At 48.2% G+C, this 23,988-nt stretch overlaps 1 protein-coding gene across 1 annotated transcript in view; it reads left to right on the forward strand.

Annotated features, from left to right (window-relative positions):
* POLR1A (RNA polymerase I subunit A) overlaps positions 1–23,988 on the forward strand; it is a 66,346-nt gene that overhangs the window by 31,417 nt on the left and 10,941 nt on the right. The window contains exons 14-27 of the mRNA XM_058667671.1: positions 2,127–2,318; positions 8,437–8,586; positions 9,588–9,771; positions 11,496–11,578; positions 11,690–11,848; positions 13,260–13,358; positions 15,577–15,729; positions 17,057–17,139; positions 19,184–19,349; positions 20,090–20,311; positions 21,086–21,300; positions 21,904–22,071; positions 22,751–22,886; positions 23,350–23,507. Coding sequence (XP_058523654.1) covers positions 2,127–2,318; positions 8,437–8,586; positions 9,588–9,771; positions 11,496–11,578; positions 11,690–11,848; positions 13,260–13,358; positions 15,577–15,729; positions 17,057–17,139; positions 19,184–19,349; positions 20,090–20,311; positions 21,086–21,300; positions 21,904–22,071; positions 22,751–22,886; positions 23,350–23,507 — 2,168 coding nt within the window. The remainder of the gene's footprint in view (positions 1–2,126; positions 2,319–8,436; positions 8,587–9,587; positions 9,772–11,495; positions 11,579–11,689; positions 11,849–13,259; positions 13,359–15,576; positions 15,730–17,056; positions 17,140–19,183; positions 19,350–20,089; positions 20,312–21,085; positions 21,301–21,903; positions 22,072–22,750; positions 22,887–23,349; positions 23,508–23,988) is intronic.

Consider the following 23,988-nt stretch of genomic DNA (forward strand, 5'->3'; position numbering starts at 1 on the left):
TGTTTTATTTATTGGGAGCCAAAGCTTTGAGGAAAGTTCTTTTTTTTTAACAGGCTGGCGACATAGTTTCCTGACTTCTATGTAGTCAGCTACAAAATCCAAGTCATTGAATTCCCTGTTCTCTAAGTGTCCCGACCAAAGACATCAATATAATGTCATTTTGTTGCAATAGTAAGAAAACTAGGATAGCTGACAGTTTTCTGGAGTTTTAATTCACAAGATGTTCCTTCTGATCCCAAGGTGGATTTGGGAGACTGAATTGATAAATGTAGACCCTCAATAATTGCTTTCATCAGCATTCCAACCTAGAATTCATGTGATTATTGCATTGAAAGCAGTATAGCCATTAAAGTAATTTTCTAGGTATGGGAAAATCTTGACAGAAAGAAGAGAAGGCACCGAACATATCACATAGCTTGCAATTAAGTTCTTCAAGGGAAGAGAACAAAAAAAAAAAACAAAAAAAAACTGTCTCCAAAGACCATGGGATGAGTCAAATACAGAATATTGGTTTGAGTTCCCCTCCACCCAACCTCACCCCCTCAAGTAAAAGCCAGAAGTCTTTAGTCCAGGGTGCAATGTGCAATTTTTTAGTTGCTCAGAGCCTTTGTAAGAGCTGTGTGCCCCATCTAACCCTGTCTGCTGCCCATTGCACTTTTTCAAGCCGTCTGTCGTAAGCATCTTGAAGTTTACTTAATAGAGCCCATTGCTGTAGTATTTAGACCATTTGAAAAGGACCCTTTTTAGCCTTTGAGTTAGTCTGTGTGGTTAAATTCCTGGCTGTTCTCCATGGCTGTATTTGTCAGTTCCCTGACCCTGCATTTTGAAACAGGGTCCTAATTGCAGCTTGTTTCTACCAAGTAATTGGAGGCTAACAATCTTTCTTCAAATTCCTGTAAGAGTGGAAATGTTTACAAAGCCTACTTTTATTTTTTTTTTAAGATTTATTTATTTATTTATTGTTGGAAAGAGAGAAGGAGATACAGAGAGAAAGATCTTCTGTCTTCTGGTTCACTTCTCAAGTGGCTGCAACAACCAGAGTTGAACCAATCCCAAGCCAGGAGCCAGAAGCTTCCTCCAGGTCGCCCATGCAGGTGCAGGGTTCCAAGGCCTTGGACTCTCCTCTATTGTTTTCCCAGGCCACAAACAGGGAGCTGGATGGGAAGCAGAGCAGACAGGACACGGAACTGATGCCCAAATGGGATCCCAGCAGATGCAAAGCAAGGATTTAGTCAGTAGGCCATCACACCAAGCCCTGCAACGCCTGCTGCTTGGAGATATCAGAGTGTAGCTGTTCTGACTTTAGTGAACCTGGTGTTGCCATGCACACAGACAGCTAAGATCTAGAAGACTGTGGATATGTCTAACCGAGATGACTATAAGTCACCATCAAGGTTCCTATGAAAGCCTTTGTTTGAGCATCTGGTAGATACCAACCTTCGTGATAGGACCCCCACGAGCCATGTGCTATGTTGTACAGAAATACTACTGATACTATCCCATCCTGTGATTTTCTCCATGACAGCTTAAAATGCTTTGTATTATCCAGTCATTTTGTTTACCGTCTAGCTCTTCTTCACCATGGAGAACCATGGCTGTTTTGCTTGGCTGGAGTAAGCCAAGGTATCCCCAACACCTGGGCTTACAGTAGGCTCTCAATAAATATTTGTTGAACGGATGACTGATTTATAGGAGAACTGGGCCAGAAATGTGTGAAAAATACTAAAGCATAAAACCAAAGTATAAAAACAAGAACACAACTAACATTAACCAGACCAAATTTGTGCGTAAATGCCAAAAATACACTGGAGTAACTAGAACCAGATGACATTAAGCAGAGAAAGCTCTGGGAGCTGGCTAAGTTGAAAGCAGTCTTGATACAGCACAGTGGGCCAGTGGCAGAAGTAGATGCTGATGGAAGCCCTAGCCGTGCAATTCAGGAGGCAGTGAGCCCCCAGGTGCAGGCCTTAGTGACGACATGGTCAAAACAACACAGGGATTACAGGGAGGGCTACCACTCCAAGTTGGCTACCAAGCAGGTGGTTAGCAATTAGAATTTTACTCAAAATTTATCTTTGCTCACTTATTTATTTGTTTCCTTATCTATTTTATGTTTTGGTTTGTAGGATGGCCAGCCCTTGGCAGGATTGATCCAGGATCACATGGTTTCGGGTGCAAACATGACTATCCGGGGTTGCTTTTTCACCCGGGAACAGTATATGGAGCTGGTATACCGAGGGCTCACAGACAAAGTTGGCCGTGTGAAGCTCTTGCCTCCTGCCATTTGGAAGCCCTTCCCTCTGTGGACAGGAAAGCAGGTAATTGGGAGAAAATACCCAGTATATGTTTTTGTTTTTGTTTTTGTTTTTTAAAAAGGCAGGTAAAAGTTTTAATTTCCAGGAGAACCCATGCCAGAGACAGAAAATTAGCAGATCAAGACATCGTCTGACTTTCCCTGTGTCTGAGTGTTGTGGTGTCAAGGAAGTGTCATCAAAGAATAGATTATATGGTTTCTGTCCTTTGCTTCTGGTTTAGATTTGGTATCCATAGAATCCCGGTATGATGGTGATGAACAGTGGTGGTGGCAGCAGCAGTGGTAGTAGTTATCTGCTGGGGAGATCCAAGTATTTTCCTGAGTGCATTCCATCTGTTATCCGTTTAGTCTTTACCACTAACCTGTAATTCTGACACCATGGTATGGCCCTTTAACAAACAACAACATTTCTGAGACTTAGCCAAGTTAATTTACCTGCCCAAGACTGTAGGAAACAAAATTGTGATTCAAACCCAGGGTTTTTCCAGCCCCCAGTGTATCACACCTTCTCAAAATAACCAGGTAATATTATACATAGTGATCAAAGAATGAGATAACTTAAAAGACAGTCTCCGCTGCTGGGTGAACCTCCCACGGTCCGTTTTAGGAGGCAACTTCTAATTGATTATGTAATGTTGGTTCAGCCCTTCTGAAAAAGAAGCTCTTGTTACTGATCTCTTTCAGCTCTACCATTCCTCAAGTCTACCGACCTGGCATTCATTTGTTACACCAACCTTGCATTCCTGGGATTAATGTTACTTGGTTATGCAACTTGGCTCTGTTTATATGTTATTTAGTTCAACTCTCTATAGCTGGCTTAGAATGTCTTTGCCTTTATGTTCGTGAGGCTGTTGGTCTATAATTGTCTGGTTTGGGTGGCAGAATAGTGCTGGTCTCATGCCTTAACTATTTCCTCTTGTATCATGGTTTTCTGTCCATGTAGTATTGGTACTGTTTTTTTTTTTTTTTTTTTTCTTTAATGTGTGATAGAATGTGGCATTGGTGGCATCTGTGGTTTCTTTGTGGTATTTGTGTAGTGGATTGAATGTGTTCCCTGAAACTTGTGTGATTGAAACTTGATTCCTATTGTGATAGTGTCAATAGACTTTAAGATGTGGTGAGCCCATGAGGGTTCTTTCCCTGTGAAGGAGTGAATGCAGTGACTGCGAGAGTGGATTTTTGATTCTGGGATCAGGCTCCTTAAACAAATGATGAGTTTGGCTCATTCTCAGTCTCTTTCTCTCACCCTCTCTTTGCTGTTTCAACTTGAGGATGATGTACCAAGAGAACTCACCAGATGCCAGCCCATCAGTCTTGGACTTGTGGCTCTGGTACTGTGAGGAAATAAATTAACCCATCCATGTTATTTTATTACAATACCGCAAAATGCACAAATGCATAGATTTAGGACTATTAAGATTTATCTATCTCATGTTGAACAAGCTTCAGTAGTTTCTGTTTTCCAAGGAACTTGTCCACTTCATCTAAGTTGTTGAGTTGACAGGCACTGTTCATTGTGTTCCTTTACTGTCCCTTTCTGTGTGGATCCTGTTGTGGATCCTGTCTCACCCTTGACTTTGGTGATTGTGCCTTTTCCAGACCAGTTTGTCATTGACTGCTGTTTTTGTTGTTTTCTATTTTTATCGATTTCTCTTAGTGCTTCTTTTATTTTTGCTCTTTTGCTAGTTACTTACGATTAAAGCTTATAAAGTCATTGACTTGAGATCTATTTCATAGGCATTTGATATATGAATTTTTTCCCTCAGTTCTCCTTAAATTCCACCCCACAAATTGAATGTTGTATTTTCATCTTTATGCATTTCAGAATGCTTTCTAATTTCTCTTTTTGATTGTATATATTTTAAAATTTATTTATTTTTATGGAAAAGTCAGATTTACACAGAGAAGGAAAAACAGAAAGATCTTCCATCTGTTGAGTCACTCCCCAAGTGGCCGCAAAGGCCAGGTCTGACCTGATCTGAAGCCAGGAGACAGGAGCTTCTTCCAGGTCTTTCACGTGGGTTAGGGTCCCAAGGCCTTGGGTTGTCCTCAACTGCTTTCCCAGGCCACAAGCAGGGAGCTGGATGGGAAGCGGGGCAGCTGGGGGTACAAACCTGCTCCCATATTCTGGATGCTGGTGCTTGAAGAAGAAGCAGCAGCCAACTGAACCACTGAGCTGGGCCCTTAATTATCTTTTTGACATATGAACTATTTAGAAATACATTTGCTAGTTCCCAGATATTTAGGAATTTTCTGGATTGTCCTGCTTGCTGATGTCCAGTTTAATTCTATGGTGGCCTGAGTCCTTTTGAATTGATAGAGATGGCTTGATGGGTTGAAGTGTAATCTGTCTTGCACAACAATCTGCTGTATGCTTGCTGATCACTTTATTTCACTGCCTCATGTCAGCGTCTTGAAACAGTCATTTTATGTCTGTGTCAATTATTCAGATGTGTTTTATCGCTGTTAATTCTAGTGGGCAGAGAAATCAGGTCCTGTTAACCAGAAATGGAAGTGGATTTAATGGACTGGAAGAGAAATTTAAAACCTGTAAGTCTGGATAATTTAGCTAAGGGATTGGTAAGCTCTCCTCAGTAAAGAGCCAAATGGTGACATGTTGCAGGCTATAGTCTGTGTTACAACTACTAGGCCCCATTGATATGCCACAGTAGGAGCCATGGACAAGATGTGTTAGTGTGCTGCAGTCCAGTTTAGCTTTATTTACAAAAGTAGATTCATAGGCCAGGTTTAGTTTGTAGACTATAATTTGCCAATCCTTATTTAGTTAGCTTTATATATTTATCTACTTTATTTTTCCTGTTTATATGTCTTTATTTTAAAAGTCATCCATGTCAAATTATCCTGGAAATCAGTGGGTTGTAATTAAGTGTTCATAATTTAATACTGTTTTGTGTAAACATAAGCAGTGTCATTAAAATTGAACCACATAGTGGACCAAGAATATATATCTAGAGCCACAAATGTTTTTGTTCCCTTTGATCTAGGGACCAAGCAGGAGGAAATAATCCGAAATGTGGGAAAAGCTATTTGAAAGAAATAGCCTGTTACATCATAGTTTATCATAGCAGAAAATTACAAAAAGATTACTCAACACTGGTGCTAAGTAAATTATGGCAAATCCATTTGCTAGTAGATAATGGAGATATTGAAAGGATGGTTGCAAGAGGCCATTGTGGCATTCTGGAAAATGCCATAACAGTGGTCAAAAAAGGAAGAAAAAAAGAATTAAACAGTTCTGTGTGCAATCCTGGTTCCAACCATTTAAAGTGTACAAGAGGATAAACTTGGCCAAAAAAAAAAAGATCAAGATGATAGAATAGTTTTATTCATGTAAAGGATCATTTCTTGCTTCTTTTTGCTATTTCTAGTTTGTAGTAATTACTCTATGACCTGTTACTATTGAGGTTCTTTTTTTTTTTTTTTGGTGTTTTTCAAAGGACTGGTGTAAAAAGGGAGGAAGTAACTTCATTTCAATTGGTTGAATGCTTCAGTATGGTTCTACAGAGAAAAGCCACACAGAGAACTTAAGCTTGAAAAGTTTCTGTAACTGCCCCAGAAAATGAAGTCCAACCCTGTTTCTCCAGGTCCTTTCCTGTTCGCCTTGAGCACTTTGCTGTCTTTTCGTGAATCAGAGCTTTGATTATCTGTTGACAGAGCATGCGCAAGCAGAATTTCCCTGATTGCACATCTCTGGTACGCAGCTCACTGACTTTAACAAAGTAAATCCAGCTTTGAGAACTCAGTCCACAAACTAGACTAGGACCTCTGCCACCAGCATCCCCAGAACATCCTTCCCAGGCCCCCTGCCACATTCACCCCTCCCCAAAAGTGGTCACTCTCCTGATTTCCAACACTAGAGGAAACTGTTTGCTTTTCTTCTTTGGATCAGGCGGTAAGTCACGTCTTCCCGTGAGTCACTCATGTGACTGCATATGAATGATCATTAGCTTTTTTGTTATTTTATCATTTTAACACATGTATTGCAGTGGGTGTTTTTTAATATATTATAATCTATCCTCTGTGTTGCACAACCACCACTATTAATTCCAAAACATTCCCATCATTTCAAAAAGAAACCTTGTACCCATTAGCAGTCAATTCCAGTTCTCCTGCCCATGCCAACTACTGTTTTGTTTTGTTTTTTAAGATTTATTTGTTTTTGTTCAAAGGCAGATTTAGAGAGAAAGATCTTACATCTGCTGGTTCACTCCCCAAATAGCCACAGTGGCCAGAGCTGAGCCGATCAAAGCCAGGAGCCAGGAACCTCTTTCAGGTCTCCCATGTAGGTACAGGGTTCCAAGACTTTGAAGCATCCTTCACTGCTTTCCCAGGCCATAAGCAGGGAACCGGATTCAAAGTAGAGTAGCCAAGACACAAACTGGCACCCATATGGGATGCTGGTACTTGTGGGTAGAGGATTAATATGTAGAGCCATCGTGTTGGTGCCCTCCTCCCCAGCTAGCTTTATGAATCTGCTGAACTATACATAGGGCTGCCATTAGTATGTCTTACATTATATGGCCTTTTGTAACTTCCTTCTTTACTTAATGTAATTTATTTATTTGCCAGGCAGAGAGAGCACCCCCATCGTTTGCATTAACTCCCGAAATGTTCACAATGGCTGGAACTGGACCAGGCCAAAGCCCTAGTTCAGGAACTCGGTGCAAGTCTCCCATGTAGGTGGCAGGGTGCAGCTGCTTGAGTCATCAACATGCTGTCTCCCAGATGTGCATTAGCAAGAAGCTAGAAGCAGAAGGAAAGCTAGGATTCAGACCAGGCACTTAATGCAGGCATCTTAACTGCTGCACTGTGTATCCAAATTAACACAGAATTTTTTTGCTTTTTTTTAAGGTTTATTTATTTAAAGTGCAGAGTGACAGAGACTAAGATCTTCCTTCTGCTGATTCACTCCCCAGTTGGCCACAAGATCCTGGGTGCAAGGCAGAAGCAGGAGGCAGTGACTCCATCTTTGTCTCCCTGAGGGTGGCTGGGCCTTTTGCTGAAGCACATAGGCCATCATCTGTAGATTTCCCAGGTGCTTTGATAGGAAGCTAGGTCAGAAACAGAGTGGCATCCTGCTGCTCTGATACAGGATGCAGGCATTCATTGTTTCTGTTGTTTTGCGGTCCTATATACATCATGCTGATGCAGATCGTGTTAAAAATCCTAGTGCCTTTCCTCCCCCACCCCCGGCCCCTGCTTTGCTCTTGTTCTCCCTCCTGCTTAATTTTCCTCCAAATCACGGATTCCCCTACCCTCCCAAGAATGCAGGTTCCAATGAGAGCAAAGTACCTGGCTCATAGTAAGCACCTGGCATGAAACTACCCAGTGAATGAATGAGTCCTACCTGTATCATGCAAATAAATGAAAAACACCCTCAGTGCACAGCCAATCAGTGAGGGGATGGCCCCTGAGACACCCTGGCCCTCCTGCAGCCTCCCTGCACCACCTGTTTATTAGTTGGGTGCCTGTGGCCTCCTGTGGGAACGCTGCTCGGTGGGTCCACTCTGGGTCCTTAGTCCTTGCAGGAGATTCCTTGGCGCCCTCTGGAAAGCCCACACTGTCCTGCATGGAGGACATTCCGACTGTGTGTGATCATCATCTAGTTGGAGGGGCCTGCATGAAGCATTGTGCGGCTGAGCGTGCCTCCCTCCCTCAGGGACTGGGGCAGGGTGGGCTCACCTTGGGCCCGTTGCAGTGTCCGGAGCCCCACTGCCTCATGCCTGCGCATTGCTTTGCTTCTGTTCTACTTTTTTCCTCTCCTTCCCTTAGCCTGTCCAGGGATTTAAATCAGATATGGGGGATTGTTCACTTTAGGAAGAGCTATCTTAAGGAGTTAAAAAAAAATTCCCACTAAAATTCTTACTGAGTTGTTTGTGTTTCTCTTCCTTTGTGTTTCCTTCAGTAGCAACTGAAATCTTTTTGTGCAGCAGAAGAGGGTCTGTCTGGCTCTGCCCTGGGCACAAAAGGAAGTTTCTCCATTTTGTTGTTGTTGTTATTTGTTTGTTTTTGGTTTGGGGTTTTTTTGTTGTTGTTTTTGCCATTAGCTTTGTTGTCTCCATCCCTACTCCCCACTTTTATTTATTTTGTTTTCATTCCAGGTTGTGTCAACACTGCTCATAAATATCATCCCAGATGACCACATCCCACTGAACTTAACTGGGAAGGCGAAAATCGGTGGGAAAGCCTGGGTTAAGGAAACTCCTCGGCCTGTTCCCGGTTTTGATCCCAACCTGATGTGCGAGTCCCAGGTATGGCCATCCAACTGGATGGAGTAGGGAAACATCTTAGGCCCGATGTTCAGTGGAGATCCACTCACAAAATATAGGTGCAGGGCCTCACAAGAAGCGGAGCTGCTCCTGAGTGGGTGTGCGCTTTTGTTTTCGGAAAGGTCAGGGTTGGTCTGAAGCATCAGAACCTTAGCACAAAACTCGGAGCTGGTGTGCGAAGGCTTCTCCAGCCAAATACAGTTGGAGTTGATTCTGTAGCGCCTGGAAATGTGCAGCCCATGTTTTCCTTCAAGACCTCGGGGTGGCATGAAACATCTGAACTGCTACAAGGTCACACACTGGCAGCTCTAAGCCTCAGGCGGGAGGGGGTAGGCCCAGAGCAGTTGAACCCTGCAGCCAAAGCAGTTACAAGACAGCAGCCCATTGTGAAGGTTTCTAGGGTTCTCAGATTCCCAGATCAAAGTGTCTTTGCAACAGGGTCTTAATACAAACCTGAAACTGTTGCTTTCTTGTCTTTTCTAGATCATGTGCTTAATATGCTGCTCAAAATTTTTGTGTTTTCTTTAGCTACAACCCCACTCCGTGAAAGTACAAATTTATGCTTTTGAGGATGTTAAAAAGGTTTTCTCACTACTCCCACAAGGCAAGGAGAAAGTATCTAGACCAAGGTCAACCTGAGGAAGTTGATGCTCTAGATGGTTTCATTCCCAGTCCTAAGGTCTTTGTCAAGGGTTCAGGGTCACCGTGTGTGAATGTAGGGGAGCAGGGAGACATGTCAACATCCTATTAACAGAGATGCCTACAAAAGAAAGAATAGAAACCGTTAGCCTATGTGCTCACTATTTAAAAAGTATATAAAGATATATTAATTTCATGAATGCCCTGCTTATTTCAATGAAGGATTGAAGGTGAGCCCACACACTGAGGTTCATACACTTAGAATCAAAGGTGGGGACGGAGGAGCTGATTCCCCCTGAAAGTGCACCCCCAGCAACCTGGCCTTGGTGGCATTTCCCACTCAGGTGATCATCAAGGAAGGGGAACTGCTCTGCGGGGTGCTGGACAAGGCCCACTATGGCAGCTCCGCCTACGGCCTGGTCCACTGCTGCTACGAGATCTACGGGGGCGAGACCAGCGGCAAGGTCCTCACCTGCCTGGCTCGGCTCTTCACCGCCTACCTGCAGCTCTACAGAGGCTTCACCTTGGGTGAGTCCTGGCCTCACCCATCCCAGCGGGCAGCACGGCCATCAGACTGTTCGGCCCAGCTCTAGTGTATTCGGGAGGACTGCTCCGCTCCTTCTCCGCTCCCCGCCCAGCAGGTGTTTCTTGCCCTTCCACAGCAGAGTGACCCCATTTCCCTTGGGCCCTTTCTCGGCCTCACCTTATACAGTTGTCTGTCTCAGGCACTGATTTATCATACTCAGGCACTGCTCCGTTCTCTCCTGCAGGCTGCGCTTCCAGAATTCCGTGGGCTTGTGCCTTCCTAACACAGAAGGGGGTGATGTGGGGAGGAGGCAGCAGCACTTCAGGAAACAGCTCTCAGAGGCAGACAAGTATCTGCCTAGACTTATGTATGTGGTGTAGATACATTGAGAAAAAAATGTGGCCCTTCACTGCACGCCGTTTGATCATCTGTCCCCGCCTCCTCTACCTCCGCATGTATTCAGCATTGTCCCTCAGGATCAGCTAACATAAATTACATCCCTGAGTCTTGTAGCTACAGCTTATTCCATTTGTGTAGATGTACCATAGTTTAACCAGTTCCTATAATTAGACATTTAGACCGTTTCCAGGTTTTCACAGTATTGTTGAGACAGACGCCCTTAAGCAAACAGCTTGTACCATTAGTTGTTTTACCAAACTAAGGATTATAGATGGCTGGAAGACTTGCCATCCCTGTCCTCCTCTGATTCCTGTAGTGGGCCTGAGTGACTGATGGAGGTGTCTGGCTCCAGGCCCCCCTTGCACTTCCCAGCTGGGAGTCAGGCCAGAGGACACCACCCCAGGGGAAAGGCAGACGGTGCCAGGTGGTGTCTAAGAACCTCACACTTGTGAAATGTCAGTCTGTTTCAAGCAGTTAGAGTAAGCACAGACTTAAAAACAAAGCGTGGAGAAAGATTCCACACCCAGCTTGTGGTCACGCTCAGCAAACAAGCCAAGCCTGCAGCTCTGCTTGGAAAGAGGAATTGGTCTCCTCAGCCCAAAGACAGCCCGGCTACAGCAAGGCTGGGAGAGAGAGAGAGTGGGGCCAAGCTGGGAGTCGGGATCTGAGGGGAGGTGGGGCCGGGGAAGTTGAGTTCACCCCAGCGCTTCCCAGCCAGCGGGGTGGCCAGCAAGGTCTTGGCTGAGGACTCATGGATGGAGGCATAATATTTGATTGGGAGGTGACAGCAGGAGGGCATACTGTGCCCACAGTGAGTCCTGTGAGCCAAAAGGAGCAGCTTGCCTGAAACGAACCAAGCCTGACACAGTGTGCTCGTGTCTGATGGTCACACTGTGGGGCAGCTTCTGGGAGCTGAAGCAGGCTGCTCTCCCACTGTTGCCTTCAACTCAGCTTCGCAACCCGAAACCCCCACTTTCCTTCTCACCCATTCCTCCCACACGTGCCTGGTGATGAAGAGCACATGGAACATGGGCCTGGGTTTACCCTCTACCTTTGCATTCTTAGGCAAGGAGCTCAATGCTGGGCCTCCATCTTACTCTCTGTGAAATGGGGGTTACAATGTGAGGGCTCCGGTTCGGCCTGTGAGATATGATAGCAAACTGTTAGTCATGATGTCATTCTAGCATCATCCTTCAGGTGCTTCCTGTGTCCGTGGCACCTTGCTGTGTGCCATGCCATCAGCGAAATTTGCATTCAGTTGGAAATTCAGATCTGGTCTCTCCCCACCCACCCCCCATCTGCCCTGCTGAGTTTGTCCACTTCACAGGTGTCGAAGATATTTTGGTGAAACGAAAGGCCGATGTCAGGAGACATGAGATCATCCGAGAATCCACCCAGTGCGGACCACGGGTAAGGAGGGGCCGAGAGTTTGTGGTCTGCTGCAGAAGGGTCAAGTTTTCACAGAGCGGGAGCCCACATTTGGCTGCAGCCCCACCAGGCGTGTTCTTTTTCTCATCCTAGGCTGTCAGGGCTGCGTTAAACCTGCCAGAAGCTGCGTCGTGTGATGAGGTCCGAGGGAAATGGCAGGATGCCCATCTGGGCAAGGACCAGAGGGACTTTAACATGATTGATCTGAAGTTCAAGGAGGAAGTGAACCATTACAGCAATGAGATTAACAAGGTTAGCCCAGCAGTGCATGCACTTATCCCCACCATTTCCAGTACTCGTTCTTTAAAACAATTACGTTTCGATCCTCACCCAGGGCCCCTTGGAGCGCTGCAGCTGGGCAGCAGCTGCTGGCTGAGGCACAGGATGGGCAGAGCCCGTCCCTCTCTGCAACCCAGGATTGCCTTCTCTCACCCAGTGGCAATCTGGAGCAGTCTCGGGTTAATCCCAAAAGGCATCGCCTCGTGTTCTTTTTCTTGTTTTTAATTTGGGGTGGAATGGAAGAAAGAGCGCTCCTCCGTGGCAGTGAAAGAGCAGGACGTGAGGCCCAAAGTGAAAGTCCAGTTCCCAGGTTCTGGTTCTGCCTCCTCCTTGCCTGGTGGCTCCGGGTAGGTATAGTCCCCGGGGCTGTGCCTCGGTGTCCAGCCCAGGAGGCAGCGATGTGTGGAGCTCCACCTGCCAGGGCTGCTCACAGGGGTCACGAGTCACTGTCCCCGATGTGAGATCGTGGCTGCAGGCGCTGAGGAAGGAAAGCGAAGCTGCTGCAATATCCCCAGCTGTTCCACCCCAGAGCCAGGGCTCCCTGTCCTGTGACTGGGGGAGGACACAGCCTGGTCTTCGCCCTGCTTCCTGGGCCTTGAGTCCTAGCCTGACAACAGGGCAAGGCCAGTGCTTCACAGAAGTCAGGCCTTGGGGTATCCATCAGGCCATGTGGAAGATAATACCTTGAGAGGTTTTGCTGGGAGGGAGCCTGTACAGCCCCTCCTCCCGGTGCCTGGGAACTCAGCTTCCAGGGTTACTGAAATGCTGGGTAAGGAGAATCATCTTCATCAGCAGTCTCACAATGGCTGCTTCTGCCTTCCAGCGCCACGCTTCCCATGCAGGCTCCACTGGTCCCATGGCAGAATGGGTGTCTGTAACCTGAGGCAGAGGCTGTTAAATAGACCCTGAACCTCTCCACAGGCCCACATCCCCCCTGGTCTTGGAGCCAAGGCAAAGCTCCCATGCCCTGCTGAGTGGCAGGCTGCTAAATGGAAATGTGATGTGGACATTGGTCATCTGCCTGCAGCGTGGGGCCAGCCAGGCCAGGGCAGGTGTGCTAGGCCAGTTTGCAAGGGCCTCAGCTTACATTTCATTCCTAAGCCTGCTCCCTTTTAGAAGGCACAAACTGGATATGCAGCGCCCCCCTCTGCTTCTCATTTTCCTTCTCCCCTTTATCTGCTGGGAGCCTTGGGGCTGGCAGGAGGGCAGCAGGGAGCACCCATTGGAATTTTCTCTAGAAAAAGTTGATGTTAAGCAGCATTTGGCATTGATCTTCTGGTTTTGGTGCTTTCATATGCTGGGCTTACCTTGGGAATCCAGGGTTTTTGTCTTTTGTTTTTAAAGGGGAAGATGGCACTTATCAGTGTGTTGATTTTATCTACAGGCATGCATGCCTTTTGGCCTGCACAGGCAGTTCCCAGAGAACAACTTGCAGATGATGGTGCAATCAGGAGCCAAGGGTTCAACCGTGAACACGATGCAGGTGTGAGCAGAGGCGGCTTGGCAAGCTTGCAGAGGGCAGTGGGCTGCTGGCAAGGGACAGGCTTCAGGGTTATTTTCTGATTGCAGAAGGATCCTCATACCGTAGAAATTATGGCAATACTGAAAAGTACCAAAGTATGTAGGGATCACTGTGAGGGCAACCCCTGTTACCATGCCCATGTTACAGACAAATGTGGGTATAAATATACAGATATGTATAGTACAAATACAGGGGGGCACTTCAGAAAGTTCATGGAAATAGAATTAAATAGCAAGTTAACATTTGTGTGAAAAATTAATTGAAATCCATGCATATGGGAGATCTCCAAAAAGTTCATGAAAAATTATGTATTATGAAAGAACTACATAAATTTTAATTTTTTAAAAATGAAGTTTATCTAAACCTATTAAAGTGAAACACAGAAAGATAGAATGATCAAGAGATCGTCATCCAGTGGTTCACTTTGCAAATGCCCAAAAGCTAGACACCTGCAGCTCTATGTGGTTCTTCCACTTGGGTGGCGGGGGCCTAGCCAAATGAGCAGTTGTCTGCTGCCTCAGTGTGCGTGGTCAGGAAGCTGGCACTGCAATACAGGATACTGGCATCCACCCCAAGCAGCAGCTTAATCCACTGTACCACAAAATAGCCTTACCTTTTAATTCCATTTTTCCATGAGCTTTTTGAGATACCCTCTTATATATTTTACTTGTATCACATATATTTGTGCTGTATACACTCTGTGTGTGTATGTGTATGTATAATCTTAACTGAGATTTTGTCATTTTGCATGGTCTGCTTTTTCACTTAATGTTATATCAGAAGTGTCACCCTAGAGGTTTCATAACCATTAATTTGAGGCCTATTATCTCTTCTATAATCATAGTGCTATTTCATTGTTTTTGGTGATAGTGTTTTGTTTTTGTTTTTAAGGTTTATTTTATTTATTTGAAAGGCAGAGTTACAGAGAGAGAGAGAGACAGATTTTCCATCTGCCGATTTAATTCCCCAAATGGCCACATTAACCAGTGCCAGGCCAAGTGAAAGCCAAGAGCCAGGAACTTCATCCCGGTCTCCCACCTAGATGCAGGGGCCCTGAGCACTTGGGCATTCCTCTGCTGCTTTCCCAAGAGCATTAGCAGGGAACTTGATGGCAAGTGGAACACCCAGGACTCTATCAGTCCCCATATGGAATACCAGCAATACAGGCAGTGACTTTGCTCATTGTGCTATACGCCAGCCCCTGCAGTGTATCCACATTACTTTGTTTTCCATTTTTTTTTTAAATCCCCATTCTTGGCCCTAGGATTAAAACACAGATGAGTAGTCATCTCAGGTTGGGGACCATCAGCGCATCATCAACTTTCGATGGCTTTTTTTTTTTTTAAGAAAAAAAGATTTATCTATTTTTATTGGAAAGGCAGATTCAATTTACAGAGAGAAGGCGAGACAAAGATCTTCCATCCACAGTTCACTCCCCAAATGGCCACAGTGGCTGGAGCCAAGCTGATCTGAAGCCAGGAGCCAGAAGCTTCTTTCGGATCTCCCACACAGGTGCAGGGTCCCAAGGCTTTATGCCGTTCTTTATTGCTTTCCCAGGCCATCAGCAGGGAACTAAGTGGGAAGTAAGACAGCTGGGACATGAAATGGTGCCCATACAGGATTCCAGCACTTGGCAAGGTGAGGGTTTAGCCATTGGGCCATTGTATCGGACACTGTTTCTCCTGTTAACGAGGGCTTAAGGCCCACCTCATTGTTAGTAAGTTAGTATTCTCAGGGATGTGCTGAAAATACTAAGGACCCTAGGAAAGCCCCTGACTCAGGTGTTCTGGGGTACACCGGCCTCCTGCTCAGAGTTTTGATGGGAGATTCTGCTTCTAGATTGGGAAGATCTTTTTAAAAAGGACTTTTTCCTGTGGGTCTCAGTTCCTGCAGTGAAACTCTCAAGTCCCTTCTGATTGTAACTCATGGTGATTTTGAAATTGTGCCTTCCCTGTGGCAGACAGCACCCATATCCAGCCGACTCCGGGTGTGGAAATCTAGATCGGTCAGCCCCAGGAAGACACGATTCTTTCTTAATGTGCAAGCTTCCTTGGTTTGACTTTCAGGAATGTAGTTTCTTGTATGAATTGTGTGCATGTGAGATGAGCAGACTGTTCTTCGTTGTCTAACACACGGACATCTCACGTCACCCTTGGGCTTCTTTCCCCTCATCCCCCAGATCTCGTGTCTCTTGGGCCAGATTGAGCTAGAAGGTCGGAGGCCTCCGCTGATGGCGTCAGGCAAGTCACTGCCCTGCTTCGAGCCTTATGAGGTCACTCCCAGGGCAGGTGGCTTTGTCACCGGAAGATTCCTCACCGGCATCAAGCCTCCTGTATGTATTTGGCTTTTTCCATTTGACCCTTTTCCTCATGTTTGAGCTCAGTGGCGGGTGATCTATGACCCGCTCCCCTCACCGACTTAGCAAGACTGATCAAGTAATCAGGTGATAAATGCCAAGCCATTTGCTGCTTCCTCAGAAGACCTGAGGGTCCCTGAGGCTGTGACTGTGTAGTGTTCAGTCAGCATGGCGGAGCTAGCCCAAGGTAGGTGCTCGGGAAAAAAAAACGTTTGTTTGAAAGGTCAAGGAGCCCAGGCCCTTCTCCCATCTTTTTGTACTGTGTAATCTCTGGAACAATTTGCACCTGCACATGAAGTGGGGAATACCGCTCACCAGCGTCTTCTTATTGTCAAAAGGAATGTCATGGAGGTCACAGGCACCGATGCCCAAGCACCTCCCACAACACCTTCAGGTGGGGGAATGAAAGGACTGGCCATAGCAAATGCCTAATTTTGCTTTTGTCAATAACATCAACAGGATTCCTCCAAAAGAGAAGAGTTGCTTGTCGGGAATGCCTCTTGAAACACTAGTGCCTTTTGTTCCTTGGGGTGACAATTCTCTGAAGGGGTAGCTCTGACCAGAGCAGTCTGTGAGTGCTAAGGCTCTACACCGCTGCACAGGATCCTCCATGGCCCACGGGGTCTCTGCTCTGGCTGTTTGTGGCCCCCGGCAAGGGGTGGTGGGCATTAATGTAGATCAGAGTCTGTCAAGTTCTGACTATGACTCCTTAGTCCATCAAGAAATTATCATAGTGGATAGAGTAGAGTGGCAAAGGAAACCACCGAGTGGGTCCCGTAGACAAAAGAGGGGATAGTGCCGTGAAGTTTGTACTTGAGTTTGAGTTGCATATTTTTTGTACTATTACTCGACAGACAAGGGGATAGAGACAGAAATTTTCTACCTGCTAGTTCACTCCCTACATGCCCACAGGAACCAGTGCTGGGCCAGACCAAAGTCAGGAATCTGAAACTCAGTCTGGATCTCCCCGTGGGCGAAAGAGACCAGAATATTTGGGCCCATCACCTGCTGCCTCCCAGTGTGTGCAATCGCAGGAAGCTAGAATTGGAAGCGAAGCTTGGGCTTGAACCCAGGCACTCCCCATGTGGAATACAGGCCCTCCAAGCAGCCTTTCAACCATTGCATTAGCTGTTTATGCCAGGTGTATGTGTTGGCCTGCTTGCACTGTGGGTTCCTATAGGCTGTGGTCAAAAAGCTTGGAATAGGCAGAGGCAAAGGCTGCTGGGGGCATGGCCTGCTTGCACACATCAGGAAACACCTGTGCTCAGTCCCATCTCTGGGACACCGTCCCATCCTCCCACAGGAATTCTTCTTCCACTGCATGGCCGGACGCGAGGGCCTGGTCGACACTGCTGTGAAAACCAGCCGCTCCGGTTACCTCCAGAGGTAAGGAACTCCCGGGAATCTGCCTTGCTGAGAGGAGCTGGTGTTCCAGGGCCCTTAGCCTCTGTCATTGTTTTCCTTTTTTTATTGACAATTCCTTGGGTGGAAAAAAAAATGTTTAAAAATCCCCACAGATGACCTGAGACCAAAAAAAAAAAAAAAAAAAAATTAACATATGTCTCCTCCAACAGATAGGACTGGTAGAATGTGAGCTCAGAGGCACCTGCAAGGGTCCCCACAGTCTGTGGGCCACCTTACCCAGAGCAGGGGTGGCTAAGGATGTGGAAATTTGTCTCAGGTGGCAGTGAGCTGGCTGGCGGAGAGGGCTAGCAGCTTGGTCAGTGTGGAAAATTCCAGGCCTGAGGTGTGGCTGTCTTGGGATGAAGTGTCATCTCATGGTTCCCCAGCATGAACCTTGTTTGCTCTATTCTGGGAGGAAATGAAATAGCTCTCATTGCCCTGGGAGGATGGAAGATGGCAACTTGAGCCAAATGAGGCCTGACCCCAGGGTGCCTGCAGGCTGGGACAGAAGGTCGCAGCCCTCCAGCCTTCCTCCCTTGGGGTGCAGTATGTGTGGCTCAGCCATGGCTATGCTGCTACAATGATTCCTCTGGAGCCCCAAGAACCCTTGCTGCTAGAAAGGATGGTGGTATTGGAATAAAAGGTAAAAATAAGTCCTCAGGTCTGGATTTTAAGTCAGGTCCTCAGGGAACCCCGTTGAGTTGCCAGTTGGGGCTCATGGCGCCCTCTAACATCCTGCCACCTGTCCTAACTCTGGTGTGAGCTCCCCATTTCCCAGTGCTGCATACCATGTTCTCAGCCCTTTCCCCTCATACTCCTAAAACACAGTCCACCTGTGCTGAACAGGTGGTAAAAGGCGGGATTGGGGTACAAGCACATCTTGGGGAGGAGTGACGGCTGTGAGTTGCTGCCTGTGGGGTCGCTGTGCCCTGTGGAGCACAGACACCCAGGGCATCGGGTCCAGTGTCCCTCCTCTATGGGCCTGGCTCATGTGGGTCAGGGGCTACCCCTGCATCCCCCTTAAGAGGATCACAAATACATATGTTGTGTTTAAAAATAAATAGATAAATAAATGACCAAATAGGTCTGGGGGTGGGATATTCCATGTGGATGCAAGAGTTCTCAAGCCCCGTTGAAATCAAGTGGGATACAGGCACAAATATCCATGTGATACACCTGTCAGTAAGGAGCAGGTGCGCCTGAGGTGGCAGGACCAGAACATTAAAGTGGACAGTGGGCCCTGAGAGACAAAATGCAGTGAAGGCAGCTGCCAGAGCCTGGAAGGCCAGCAGAACAGAGCACTGAAGACTTACTCTCAGGCCAGTGTGTAGGCAAAGGGGGCAATGGCTGTGCAGTACCAGCCTTGCCAGGCCTTGAGCCAGGCATCACCAAGCGTTCTGTTCTCAGAGCTGAGGATGAGGGCAGGAGGTGAGGGAGAAATTGTGGCAAATCCGATCCATTTCAGGTGGCAGGGGGAGATACTGAGACAGTAACCAGGGCACAAAGAAGGGGCCAGGGCGTGGGAAAGATGGAGGGAGGCAGCTGACCAAGAGGACCAAGGTCAAAGGCTGCTGGGTTGGGGAAAACCCATTTGCATGTAGGTCCGATGTGCCTTGGGCTCCTTGCCCATCACTGGATTGATGGAATCCAGGAAGCTACACCAGCTTTCTGCCTCACTCACCTTATGGAGCTAAGAACTCAGGTCACCAGGGCAGCTCTGTGTTGCACAAGAGTGAAGCACCAGTGGTGTCCCAGCAATAGAGGATAGGTGTACGCCTGGGTATAGCATTGGCAGCCAAGCCCCTCAACCATGCACCTACAGTTTCTCCCTCCAGAAAACCACCAGGCCACATGACCCCTGGCTGGTGAGGGTGCCATATTCCAGAGCCTGGGATATCGGAACCACCTGTCTTGAAGTCTCACTTACCTGTAGAACAGCAGTCTCCCCCTTTTTCCTCCTCACCATTTGGCCCCAGCCCCCATCAGAGGTGATCCTGGCAGTCCTGAGCTCACAGTCTCCTTACAGGTGCATCATCAAGCACCTGGAGGGGCTTGTTGTCCAGTATGACCTGACGGTACGCGACAGCGATGGCAGCGTGGTGCAGTTCCTGTACGGAGAGGACGGCCTGGACATCCCCAAGACGCAGTTCCTGCAGCCCAAGCAGTTTCCCTTCCTGGCCAGCAACTATGAGGTAGCACTCCGGCAATGGGTCTCCCACCCTGTGTTTAGAGTGGCCATTGAAGAGCAAGAGCCAGAGGACATGTAGCTGTCAGTACCCTGAAGCACTTGACATTCTTAGAGCCCCTCATGGACTGTCATCACTCACGAGACAGGGGCACAGGCCCCTCTGAAATAGCACCTACATTTAGCAACATTTCTGCTGTGTTTGGCCCTAACCTGATGCTTGCAGCAAGCACTGATTTCATCCCCACTCCAGCCCAGCACATATATCTGGAACTGAGTGGTGAAGTTCCAATAACCAGCTGAGGAATGGCAGAGCTAGTGCTTGGACCCAGGCCCTTCTGATATGGTTGGCGATTTCAGGCCTTACTGCTCCAATAACAACAGCCAGCATTGACTGCACAGTCACCCCCTTCTGCAGATTGGGAAATGAAATGGACGTGGCCTTTCCAAGGTCGTCAGACCAATGGCAGAATTGAGGGTCATGCTCCAGGGCTGGGTCCTTTCCATGCCAGCAGGTATCCCAGAGCTTTGGCTGTCGCTGCCAACTTGCCCTCCCTTTCCATCATGTCTTGGAGCAGTGCTGAGAAAACTAACCTCTCATAGCACCCTCAGTTCCCAAGACCACCAGCTCGCAAGTCCAGTTTGCACAAAGCACAGGCTCCAGGTTGGCCAACTACACCCCAGAAGATGTGTGACGTGGTCTTTCCACCATGCCCTCATTTCTTTGTGCACGGTCTGTCTATCCAGGTAATAATGAAATCGAAGCATCTCCATGAAGTTTTAGCCAGAGCAAATTGTAAGGAAGCTCTGCGTCACTCCCGAGCCATCAAAAAATGGCAAAGCAAGCACGCCAACCCACTGCTGAGAACCGGCGCCTTCCTCCGCTACTCCCAGAAAATCCAGGCGGCTGTGAAGGCCCTGAACCTCGAGGGCACGAACCAGAATGGCCGTAGCCCAGCGACTCAACAGGTGATGCAGAGTGGGGAGCGTGGGGGGCTGCTGATGCCTAACAGAGGGGTTAATAATGAGGTCTGGCTTTGCTCCCAGCCAGTCAGGACACATGACACTCAAACTCACGGTGAGGAGTGGACTTCTCACAGGCTGAGGGTACAGTTTGGGGAAATTTACTAGGGTTGATGATTTGAAGGGTTTCTCACCACCCCATGAGTGAAGGAATGGGGGTAGCAGAGGCCATTGGACAGGAGCCCTGGTCAAGAAGGGTCAAGGACATTATGTCCAGTTTCACTTTTCTCTCCTTGTGTACTGCTGGAGATGGGGTGGGAGGGTTGGTCAAAACTGCCGAGTTCTTTGAAGCTGTCAGGCATGGGTAACCTGGAGCAGGGGCTTGGGGGAGCACAGTGCATGTGAAAGAGCCCAGTTCCTAGGAGATGATGGGGTAGCCCAGTCATGTGACTCATGATAACTGTCCAGGTGGGGACCAAGGACAGTCCTGGTCTGACCTTGGGTCCCAGCATCATCATTCATTTTACCCTAAAAGAACCTAAGCTTGGACAATCTAAGTTATGTAATCATTGCACTTGGACTTGAATGGACCAGGATGAAAACTGATAGTCCTGGTCAGGCAGTGTGCCCTCGGCCTTGTTAACTTCCTCCCTGTTTCAGGCATTGAGGGATGGGGTTCTCCATACAGCAACGTTTCTGTAGGTCTGCCAGCTTTCCAGGAGGAGCAGTCTGTTCCTGGTCTTTTCCGCATAGCTGAGACCCATCCTTCCCCTCTTATAGATGCTGCAGATGTGGTATGAGTTGGACGAGCCAAGTCGAAGGAAGTACCAAAAGAAGGCAGCCCCTTGTCCTGACCCGAGTCTTTCCGTCTGGCGCCCAGACATCTACTTGGGGTCTGTGTCCGAGACATTTGAAAAGAAGGTTGATGACTACAGTCAGGAGTGGGCAGTTCAAGCAGAAACAAGTTATGAGAAATCAGAGCTTTCTCTGGACAGGTAATGGCGCTGGTTTGTGGTGTGGCATGTGTGGGGGTCATTTCTGCCTCGCAACCTCTCTCCTAAAGGAGAGGATGGCTTCCTGGTTTGAGGCCCCAGCAGGGGAGAGGTGGGCGGATCATTAGCAGGGGGTGGACACCTGCTCCTCATCAGTGCCAAGGCAGGGAAGAGGTCTGAGCCTGGTGAACGTGCCTAAGCAAAGCCAAAGAACCTGGCCCCCATGTGATTGCTACCGATCCCAGGACCCAGGGCAGCATGGAGTGGGCAAAGCAAAGAAAATCTGACCCAGATATCCTGACTGCATGGAAGCTCGAAGTAACCAGCTTGGGGGTGGGCACAGGAGCCTCTGGAGCATATACGGACAGACCGAACAGTAGCTTCCAGCACTTAAGCCATCCCTCTGGGCTCTGTGCTGTGTGACTTGGGGATAGCCCCAGGGTCACTGGCAGGGGATGTGGTGGGGGATGAATTTAAAAATTAGAGAGACCACGTGCCTAGGAAAAGCAAGCCAAGACAGAAGCAGGGGGTCTGTGTTTCTATGTTTTGTGACGTCACCAGTCTGCGCTGTCTGCTCCTGACCCACGTCACCCTTGCCTTCTGCAGGTTGAGGACACTGCTGCAGCTGAAGTGGCAGCGCTCCCTGTGCGATCCAGGCGAGGCCGTAGGCCTGCTGGCTGCCCAGAGCATCGGAGAGCCCTCCACGCAGATGACCCTGAACACCTTCCACTTTGCAGGCAGAGGCGAGATGAACGTCACCCTGGGCATTCCAAGGTATGCGACCGTGAGGATGCGCAGGCCCAGATCTGTGCTCACACTTTCCCAGGGAAAACGTCATGCAGTGGAGAGTGAGAGCTAGTGAGAAATGGGCACACATCAGTGTGGGCATCAGGCCTGGAATTTCTCGATCCCAGCCCATCTCTGCAACATGTCGGGAATCGCCATTGTCCATGTGCCTACATCAGAGTCACCCAAGATGCTGTACACTTACAAGCAAGGGTGATGCTAACAAGTCCCAGGCAGGGCGGTCCGGTTGCCCAACTCCAGGGCGGCTGTTGACTTGACCCAGCTGACCTGGTTCTTCATTCAGTGGATGCACATTGCAGTCTGATGGCCATTGGCTGAGGAGGAGGAGTGCAGGATCAGGCCCCCTTGCATCAGTCTCTGGCCCTGCCACTACTTCTTACAGGTGGACCCCATGTGGGTTCTTGATTTGTGTGGCATGCAGGAGGCTGAGACATACTGTCCAGTTGGCCTGGGCGAGCCGGGCTCTAAATAAGCACCTGCTGTGACTGGAAGCAAGCCTGTTTGGCTCACATACTGTGGGCATCCTCGCACATGAGACCACATAGCCTCTGTCGGGTCTGAGAAGAGCACCAACACCCTGAGAAGCTCTGCTTCTGCTGGGCAGCCATTCCCTTTGGTGATCAGCTATGCCCATGGTCTGTGACAGGCTCCGGGAGATTCTCATGGTGGCCAGTGCCAACATCAAGACGCCCATGATGAGCGTGCCAGTGTTCAACACCAAGAAAGCCCAGAAGAAAGTGAAAAGCCTGAAGAAGCAGCTTACCCGGGTGTGCTTAGGAGAGGTAACTGTCCCTGTCGTGCCCTAGCTGCAGCTGTGGTACAGGCATGTTCCTGGGTCCCCACCCCCACAGTTGGTACAGAGCCAACTTTGCTAACTGTTGCGAATGGCTCAGATCCACAAGCAAGGGAGACACTGCCTCCGCCATGTGCTGAGCAGCCACAAATCAAGATGCTGTTAAGGTCATCATTAGTTCTGCAGGATCCTCGTGGGCCTGGAAGATAAAATCAGAATTCTGCTTGGGATAGCTTGTTAGCTTACCACCTTCTGTGGAACTCACATCTAACAGGAACAGGCCATGTTCTGAAGGCTCCGCCCCTTACCCACCCTGCCATTGGGAAATGCACACTAGTTGAATGTTCTGGGGATGTTTGGGGTTGAGGCCCAGCTGCTGCCCCTCCAAATCCTAAATCCCCAAGCACCCAGCACCTGGACAGGTCCATTTCTCTCTGCCCATCTGGTTGTAGGTATTGCAAAAACTTGATGTTCAGGAGTCCTTCTGCATGGGAGAAAAGCAGAACAAATTCCGGGTGTACGAGCTGCGGTTTCAGTTCCTGCCACATGCATACTACCAGCAGGAGAAGTGCCTGAGACCCACTGACATCCTGCACTTCATGGAGACAAGGTCAGGGCTTGGGCCTCTTTTGCTGTTGACCTTAACCCAAAGAACCCATAGGACTCCTTGGAGGTGGAGTGCACTTGCTCGTATGAGCCCTTGAAGGAAAGTAGTTGGGGATGATGGGCCCGGCAGCCTCATCTGGAAGTGTCACGTCTCATGTGGAGACCCATCACCACACTGCCTCTGTGTGTGGAATTCGTGTTTGATCACATGGAATTCAGGCAGCCTAACCTGGAGAGCCTAACCTGGCTCTCAGTGTGTTTGTATTGTGAGGATGCAAGCAATGTGCATGCTGCCCCCAAACCTCAGTCTCTACGTGAGCCAATCTTTGGCTTCTTACATAAGTGCAAGTGACCCTTGGGCATTTGCAACACCAGCCACAGCGCTGGGTGCACAGGTGCCAGGAGCAAGGAGGGCTTTGTGGGGAGTAAGGCAAGTTGAGATAAGCTAGCCAAGCCTTGTAACTTGCTAGCTGCCCATCGATGGG

Source organism: Ochotona princeps, chromosome 8 (assembly GCF_030435755.1).
Source record: "Ochotona princeps isolate mOchPri1 chromosome 8, mOchPri1.hap1, whole genome shotgun sequence".
NCBI lineage: Eukaryota > Metazoa > Chordata > Mammalia > Lagomorpha > Ochotonidae > Ochotona > Ochotona princeps.